At 36.3% G+C, this 9,386-nt stretch overlaps 1 protein-coding gene across 1 annotated transcript; it reads right to left on the reverse strand.

Moving 5' to 3' along the window:
- Positions 498-7,508, reverse strand: LOC109705024 (AT-rich interactive domain-containing protein 4-like). Its single transcript, XM_020225790.1, has 15 exons — positions 6,688-7,508; positions 6,394-6,585; positions 6,099-6,152; positions 5,751-5,839; positions 5,114-5,387; positions 4,643-4,699; positions 4,488-4,519; positions 4,202-4,337; positions 3,622-3,795; positions 2,335-2,925; positions 1,833-1,970; positions 1,641-1,739; positions 1,436-1,536; positions 1,266-1,356; positions 498-1,007 (listed from the first exon to the last, which is right to left on the reverse strand). The coding sequence occupies exons 1-15, from the start codon at positions 6,811-6,813 to the stop codon at positions 879-881; spliced, it is 2,283 nt and encodes a 760-aa protein (XP_020081379.1). The 5' UTR covers positions 6,814-7,508; the 3' UTR covers positions 498-878.

A 9,386-nucleotide genomic window follows, 5' to 3' on the forward strand; every position in this document is an offset into this window, starting at 1 on the left:
GTGGCTGTGAAGCTGTGGTACAACTCGGTGTCTTGTGACTCTACATGCTTTGACTAGTTAAAGAAGAAATCTAAATATAATGACCAGTAATGCTTCTCATTTTCTGTGTTATATACTTTCATAAAGTTTTTCTTTGTTGCTTATATTTTTCTTAAAAAATAATTAAACAAGGAGAAATAACTTACCGATGATAAGCCATCAGGTGATAATACTACGTAATCCAAATTGAACGTAACTACAAATTAATAGTTTGGGCATTTGGTAGGTTAATAAAGGGACCCATATTTAATATCCAAACACCATAGTTAGATCCTGTGGATCCACTTGACATGTAGGTAGTAGTTATCATCTTTGTACCATATGTTCTTTCTTTACTACATTTAGTTATCCGATTTTCATGCCTGGTGCGCTTTGAAAAAATTATGACACAGCAAACATCAAAGAGAAGAGAGTCGAATTAAAAAAGATAGTGTGATCTGAGAGGGTTGATCCAACAGTAAGGATTAATGGATAAAAACTTTATATGAGATGATAAGGATCATGTACAATTCCATCCTACGAGTGTAAAGACAGTGGGCACCAAACCCCCTTGTATAGTGAGGCATTGAACAGTGATCCGAGAGGTTTGACTAAATTACAATGAATATATTTCTCTTTCCTCTGATGTCTCAGGATATATAAGATTCTGGTCTACACAAAACCTTACTGAACAACAATTAAACTAATACACATTTTTGCCCCTAATCAGATTGAAGCACTTCCCTGCCTCCCTCCATCTCCCTCTGCTACCCAACTACTGCCCAAGCCGCCTTCTATCTAGAAGAAAGGGGGAGGAAGAAGGGGTAAAAGGAAGAGAATGAGAAAATGAGAAAAAAGAATTAAACGTGTCGTGATACGGTCGTCGGAGTATTAGAGAAGCCGTTAACTAATTTCTGCGGCTTTTTCTTATAGTTTGTCAGGCTGCAGTGAGGGCATATGTATTCTAATCCATCCGTCTTGGCGTAGTCCTGTCAATATGCCAAAACAGATCGGGAAATGAGATGCAATACTGAGAAATGTCTGAAAATTGATTTACTGCTGCATGTTTTCATTGTCTTGCAAGTGAGAATACAAAGTAGCGTTAGATTCTTAGGCACAAGAATACTAGTTGCCATAGATTAAAGAAAATGCATACATAAAATCTCACTGAATGACTGAATTTAGTGAAGTGGTGGACAATGAGATCCCAAAATAATGGTTGATTTTAAGAGGTCACTCACTATTACCTTGAAAGTACCGAGGCCCTGCCGTCTATCACAGCCGAAGTGGGCCCACTCGCCGCATAAGCCACAATTTACCCAATCGCCTGGTGCACTACTGCAGAAACACTCAGCACCCAGCTTTGTTAGACATGATTTTGTGAGCAAAACACAGATAAGAGAGGGGGGACACAAACCTGTGGCACAGCAAGCAACACTCTCCGTCCACATCATCATGTGCTAACTCATACTCTAGCAGGTATGTTTCGTAATGTCTTTTGAGCGTGTTTCCGACACCCTGAATGTTGAGCGCAAGAAGTGTCAATACACAACCAGATTCGGGCAAATAATAGCCACACGGAAAATTAAAATAAAAAAGACAATACGGAAAAAGGGTCATACAGTCATTCTATTAGTTACAGTATGGTTGCGCATCTTTGAAAAGACTTGGCCTTTCCAATTGATGCCATTTCCAACATAAAAACCGCCTCTTGAAACAACCTGGCAAAAGAGAACTTTGTCAATACTTTCAACTAACTGTGAACAAAATACTTAAAAACAAGATTAAGAGAAGTAACAGGAGGAAAGAATAACCTCTCTATACAAGTTGTGGAGGTCGAGGCGTTTTGCATTAAGAATGGCATCAGGAAACTCAGATAACCCTCCCTGAGGAACAAGCCGGCTATGCCCCCTTTGAATTAGAAACTGCATTACGTCCTTCAAGAACTCTTCCTACAAAACAAAATTTACAAAGATGAATCTCAATGTTGTAATTATATGTTAACCCTGTAAAATCTGAGTTTTTCATATGTGCCCTTTAAAAACTCTACTTATTAGCTATATTTCCTTGCACTTACAAAAATGCCCTCTCTACAAAGAATATTTCGTACTACAAAACCAACTTCTCCCTACAAATTGATCAACCCCACAGCTGACAGAAACTATACTTTCGAAGGGTATACATAAATCTTAATTTCACAGGGGTATACGTTAATAAATATATAAATAGATGATTCAGCAACTATATGTATATAAAAGCACCAGGAAGTTGATTACAAAGCCTGTCACAACCAGAGTTATGGTCGAAGTATCATACCTCAGAACAAACTTGAATCGGTAATCGGCTGCATCCGTGTTTCTTCATTGGAAGTGGGTTCAATGGAATTATCTGCTGAGCCTGGAATCCCCCTTGACTTGACTTTCTATTTGTTGGTGGAGGTGGAGGAACTGGGTTATGCTTCGCAACAGGAACTATAACCAAGTTAGGTTTCGGTTGACTTCCACCATATGCCTCAGTTTCAGGCTTCCCGAAGAAAGGAAGTATTTTGTGCTTTCGAGAGCGAGGGATGGGCCTCATTGCAGCAACCTTTGATCTTTGCTTCATGGATGAGAAGGGAACAGAAGGTCCTGCCGCTCCATTCTCACCCAAAAGAGAGGACGAGGACAGGAGCAGTTTTGATTCTAGACCAGGCTTTGATCTTTCCTTGGAAAGAGAGGAGGACCATCTTGGTGGACTAAAAGTAGCACTGTCTTTGATATGTGAATCTTTCAGCTGCCTTTTACAAAAGAAGAGAAGCCGATCTGCATCCTGTCTCTCAAAAGAGGCGACTGGAGTACCTTGGATACTTGCAATACCGAGTGTAACCAAGCTATGGTAAGAGACTTCTGGGGCGAGATGCTTCAGAACCTACTCATCACAGGACAAATATTATTAGTTAGGGATGGGGACTTCATAGAAGAACAGTTAGGCTTGTCGCAAAGGTGCTTGTAAGCAGAGACGGATTCAACAATCACTTCCATAATAAAGGGGTAGTTACAAATTTATGAAGTTTGACCTCTATTTAGTTTCATGCTCGTAGTTTTAATTACAAAGATTTAAGTCCTGAAGATGGTTCTGTGTAACAATTTATTCGTCCTCAACTACACTGTAGAAAAGGTACCATGTAAGAATCAGCATCAGATTTTGGTTAGTTAAAAAGAAATATTTTAAGTTAATTAAAGTTGGGGTCAAACTTCAGGAGTAAATTGCTAACTGAAACTATGAGGATGAAATAGGAGTCAACTAGTCAAGGTCAATGTTCAGGGACTAAATTATTACAGTTAAAACTCTAAAGACAAAACCTATATTTGCATCAAATTTCAGGGAGAATTTTGTACTTAGCCCCACAATTAAATTAGTTGGGGTGCTTTACAAGGACCATATTTCTTGAAAAATTTACTCTTTCAGCCCCCGTTATGCAGAATACAAGCAAAAAGGCTTAATTCAATTATGTCATGTAGGGATTCATAAGTACTGGACCAAACCCAGAATAACAGATATTAAAGCAAACCACACACACACACACACACACATATAGAAAACAAATTGTGAATGACAACCAACCTGTGAAGCCCATGCAGGGACTTTCAAGCAGACTTCGAAGACAGAGGCCCCACAAGCTATGGATGCAGAATTCAAAGGCTTGAGCGAAGATAGCAAGCTCTCTTCAAAATTTGATTGGGTGCGGACAAGCTGACTCTTCTCAATGAGTTCATTCTTGATATGGGATTCCAAAAGCTGCAATTTACTCATGCATGAGTTAGAAGAATCAAATTACAACATAAAGAAGTGGCTACAAATTTAGTTCTTGAAGTTTGACCTAAATGTCAATTTCATCCTTTAAGAGTTTCAATTGTGACAATCTAGTTCTAAAGTTTGACTCTGATCTCTAACTTCAATTTCATCCTCAAAGTTCTGATTTTAACAACACAAAGTCTAATTAATCCACTTATATGACAATTTACATGACAATATTCTCAGATGGTAAACTAATGGGACTTAATTGTTATGCAAACTTCAAGATCTAAATTGATCAAGGTAAAATTGTGAGGATAAAATAAAAGTTAAGGTCAATTCTAGGTATCAGTCAACCCAAGAAATTTTAAAAAGTACAGAAAAAAGGTAAATTAATATAAACTCATACCTGATCATCAAAACAAGTTTGTGCGCTACCAGAAACTAGAAGTGAAATATGCGCAGAACTGCATGTAGTGATATCACATCGCATTGTCACCACTCCACGCGTGAATGACCCAGCTTGAAGAGGAGGTGGTGCAGCACTGTCAAAAATCAATACAATGTGATAACATCCAGCCTTCATAGATATCGATAACATGGGAGCACATCACTAGGCATAAAGAAAAAACACCACAGGCAAAAATACAGAAAACATTACAGCAACAAAAAAGAAAAAGAAAAATGTGACTTACCTGACACGATTCTGAAGTTTACACCCGCGAATCTGCAAACAAGAGATTGAAGTATCCGAAGAGCGATTAGTTTCAAAATTTCGAATGTCAACAAAAACAAATAAATGGGGAAAGCAAAATCATTGCCATAATGGAACTGATTTTTGATTACTTACTTCAATATTCAAAAGGGCATTCAACCCATCTTCCAATGGACCCAACAAACTTGCATCCTGAAAGAGAAAAGCAGCATTTCCATTAAGACATATAACATCAAAAGGGCATACTATCGCGTGCCGTATAGTCACACCATCATGTAGGCAAGAGAAGATTTATGAAGAATAAAATGCACGCAATCTCCTTGGAAATATTGTTATTTGCACTTTACCCTCTTAATAATCAAAATCTACAGATAAAACTCCATAGTTACAAGATGGTAGCACTTTACCCCAACTGGAAATCTGATAATACTCTAACAAGGAAATTCCACAATTTACTCCCCCACAGAAAGGGGTAAAGAGCTAACATTTTTTAATATGTAATGTTATCTAGAGATTTTGACTATTGAGGAGGGGTAAACTGCAAGTCACAGTACATCCGGAGGATTTTATATTTCAGACAATTCAAAACTGTAAGCTCGAGCTCACCAATGTGCAAGGCACTCCACAAACAAGAAATCTCAAGTCCACATCCTCATCATATATTTTTATAGCAGGAGAAGCTTCAGATGAGTCTTCTTCTTCAACCATATCCTTCTCAGGGGGGGCTATATTAATCTTTGGGATATCTCCTAGTAATCGAGGGCCAATTTTACTGCTAGACTTTTGACTATTATCTGGCAGAGCATGGATGCTCTGTAGACAATAAAGCCGGAAAGATGCAAGTGCTAGTTGAAAAGTATCCCAAGCATGGCTACATGAACTACAGCAAAGAGGTAAGCATTAGACGACATTTAAACTAAGCAAGTTGCAATTAGAAAAGAGATAATTAATAATATATACACCTCCTTCGAAATCAGCTATCTAAATGTAATTCCTCGCGAAATCATAATTTACATTTGTATCCTTTAAAAGCAAACTTTCTTGCATATATACCCTTATAATTACAAAATGCCCAGATTTGAAGTCACTCTACACCATTATTGGATGACTACTCAACTTAAGATTTAAATATTTTTCGTAATAAACTGAATTTTCAATGGTTATATATGAAAATTCAAAATTTGAAGGGCATGAAAATAAACAATTTTGTAGAAGCTCCATGAGAAAAAAAAAATGCCAATACCTCTGAACGACTGACAGCAACGCTAGGCGAAAATAAGAAGCTGCATAAGCTGTAAAAGCATTCTTCCAGTATATTATGTACGGAACTCCCTAGCAACATAGAGAACAGGAAGAGCTCAAAAGGCCTATTCTAAAATAGAGATAATATGCATTTTCCGTGATAAATGTCTACTTGCAAAGTTCAAAATAACGAAAAGTAGAATTCAAAGAATAAATGATGTAGTGAATCTCTAAGTATGTAACGAACCCCTAAGTAATTGCACTCTTTACTAATACATGCTATATGAAAAAAAAAGGCAATGCCAAATAGCAGATATGACCATGCTCAGTTGCAGTTCTAAATACTCACCTTATAGTGAAGTGCTTGCGCCATCTTTTCACTATTTGGAACCTCCAAATAAACCTGTGCGAATGTTCATAGACGAAAAGCAAGAGGTTATGCACAAGCATATAGATTGTATACATGCAATTGTCACTACGGTGCTAAATGCATCAAAAAAAAAAAAAGAAAAAAGAATTCAAGATTCCAATAATCAATATCACTCTCTCCAGACAAAATTATTTACGTATCTAATAAAGCCGGATTATGGAAGCAGAAATTAAAATGAGTGGAATCATGAACTATGAAAATCAAATTCTCTTACTATGGTGGGCAATGGAGGGCTAATCAGCGAGCTAAATGTCTCTGGATCCGAAGCGTCGATTATTCCCCACATAAGAGAGCCAATTTCTTCTGCATTCTCAAGCTGCTCGCCTTGACAATACAAGAAATTCGGCTGCAATAACCTCTGAGCTTCCGAAAACTTTTCGAAACTGGGATTAACAAGTACATGAACCTGCATATAAAACGACGACGAAAACAAAAAACTTCAGTGACACTCCTCAAAATAGATAAACATACATAGAAAGGAAACAAATTCACCAAACTTGGAACAAACCTCTAATCGCCCCGACGAAATAAGCTCCGGGAACGGATATGAAGATCGAAGCTTTGGCTCCCCTCTCTGTTTATCGGCAAACTTGCCGCATAATACCGCAAGAAGGCTACAATTTTGCCGAGCCATTGCATACACATAACACTAAAGAAAATAACCCTTTAACCCAAGTATCCCAATTTCATCATACCCCAGAAGCAATCAAACCACTCAACCAAGGCGACATCTATCATCTCAGCTTCAAACCCTAAAAGAGGGAAACATCCCCCACAAGCTCAACTAATTCAATGAAAAAAACAAAAACCCTCTCTAATTCCCCTTCAATGTTACTCAAACAAAATCAGAGCCACCAAATCCGAACTTTACCAAAAACCCACCGTGAAAACCGATCGAAATCACCAAAAATCGCCCAAAAACCTCCTCAAATCGACCCAAATCGAGGATTTTGGAGCATACCCAGGTGAAAAATCGACGCCACCTCCACGAAAAGAGCCCCAAGGAGCTCTCCCCAAACACCGCAGAGACAGTGAAAGGAACAATTTTGCGAAGGGGCGAAAAGAAGAGTAAAGTAACGATGAGGGAAGCGGAACCCTAAATCGCACACCGACCTCTCCTTACAAACCACGAATCAAATTATAAAAAAGAAATATAAATAAATAAATAAAAATCCCTCTTTCGAGCGAACCCATCGATCGCTCGCTCGATCGATCCAAACGCGATTAAAATATCAAACCCAAACACTCCGAGTCAAAACGAAACCAACAAAATCGATTAAAACCACATAAAAAAGAGAGGAGAAAAATAAAAACAAAAATAAAAATAAAAATGAAAATGAAAAGGAAAAGAATCCGTGTACTAAAAGCAAATAACAATAATAATAATAATAAAAATAATAATAATAATCACATATCACAAATAAAATTTATTATGCGATTGTAGAGAGAGAGAGAGAAAGAGAGAGACCACAAGATTCTCGGAGATGATAACAATTACTACTACTACAACTACTGCGATTAATCCTTTGATGTGTACTAAAAAAGAATCAAAGAGGAATTATAAAAAAGAGATAAGAAATAAAAAAAAAGAAAAAAAGAGGACGTAAATGGGTGGGAAGTGGAAATTGTTAGAAATTATGAGATGGGTATGATTCTTTTTTTTGTTTTTTCCGGATTGGGTGTTGGGTTTTTTGAATATTATTGTGTGGTTTTTTTTTTTTCTTTTTTGGTTTTTTGATTCGATTCATGATTAATAACAGCTACTTACTACTGGAGCTGTTATTGCACGGAGCCCAATCCCTCTCTCTCTTTCACACACACATACAAAAAAAAAAAACAAAAAACCAAAAAAAAACCAAAAAAACTCTGATTGGTGAAAATGCGGTTCATGAGAGAGTACTCGTCTGCAGAGTTCAGAGCGCACGTGTAGGAATTGGAGGTCACGTGCGTGTAGGGATGCAAACGGAGCGGATTGCGAGGTGGAATGGGTCTCTCACTACCCGCTCCATTTTCGATTACCGCATCATTCCAAAAAAAATTTCTATCAACATCATCAATAATTCTTTCTCAAAAAAAAAAAAAAAACATCATCAATAATTTTTTATAAAAAATATTCCTTTTTTTAAAGAAAAAATTATTGACTTAAAAAAATTCGAGATAAAAAAAATTTTGAGAGATAAAAAAAAAAATTATTGACTTAAAACACAGTAACATAGTCTCATTACTACATGAAATACCATTTCTCATTCGAGATGGATTGGGATGAAATTAAATTTTTTGACAAATTTTTAGTTGTTCGGAAGGACAAAAGAAAATAAAGAATTTTCTGCTTCCCGCTCTACTTTCTGAATGAACCGAGAAGCTTTTTTTTTAATGTTTGGTCATCATTTGCTTTTTTATTTGGAGCGGATGCAAAGAGAGCAGATACGCAGTTAAAAGGAGTCCTCTACCTTTTACTCCACTTTCTTGACTGATCAAAGCGAATTTGGACCAGATTGACGCCGATTATATATTTTTATCCTCACTAACTGTTCCATTCGAATAAATGTTTTAAAATATAACAGTGACATCAACATCGTCTATGATTTTTTTAAGAAAAACATGTTATCTTTTTTAAGAAAACAAATTTAATTGACTTGAGATACTATGATGTCGTCATCACTATATAAAAGGCCACATCTCGAGATGGATTGAGACAAGAATATATTTTTGACAAATATTTATCGGTTCGAAACGGATCAAAAAAAGTAAAAAAATTTCAACTTCTCGCCCCATTCTTATGTTCGATCATCACTCTATTTGCATCCGTATACTCTAACCCGTTAAGCTAATGGAATTTATTTCTAAATTAAGATATAATTTATTCTGTCATTTTCAGGTGGGCTTTATTTTTTTTTTTGACAAAAGACAAAATCATAATCAGAGAATATAATATCAGGTCACATGTGTGTCTTCTAGAATTTAGTTCATAGTCAACGATGATTTTTCAAAAAGACCTTCAAATTTGACTCTATTGAGAAATTCTTAAACCAAATATTTTAATTTTAAATATTATTTCATTTTGTTTGGTTTAAAAAAATGAATTACTGATATTGAAATAAAGGAAATACTTGACACTATTTTTTTTTCATATTTGCGGAAATCGATGACACGAATCAACAACATTTTCATCATATTTCTTCTAGCATCTTTTCAATCTAGCAAAAA

The sequence above is a fragment of the Ananas comosus genome, linkage group 2 (genome assembly GCF_001540865.1).
Source record: "Ananas comosus cultivar F153 linkage group 2, ASM154086v1, whole genome shotgun sequence".
NCBI lineage: Eukaryota > Viridiplantae > Streptophyta > Magnoliopsida > Poales > Bromeliaceae > Ananas > Ananas comosus.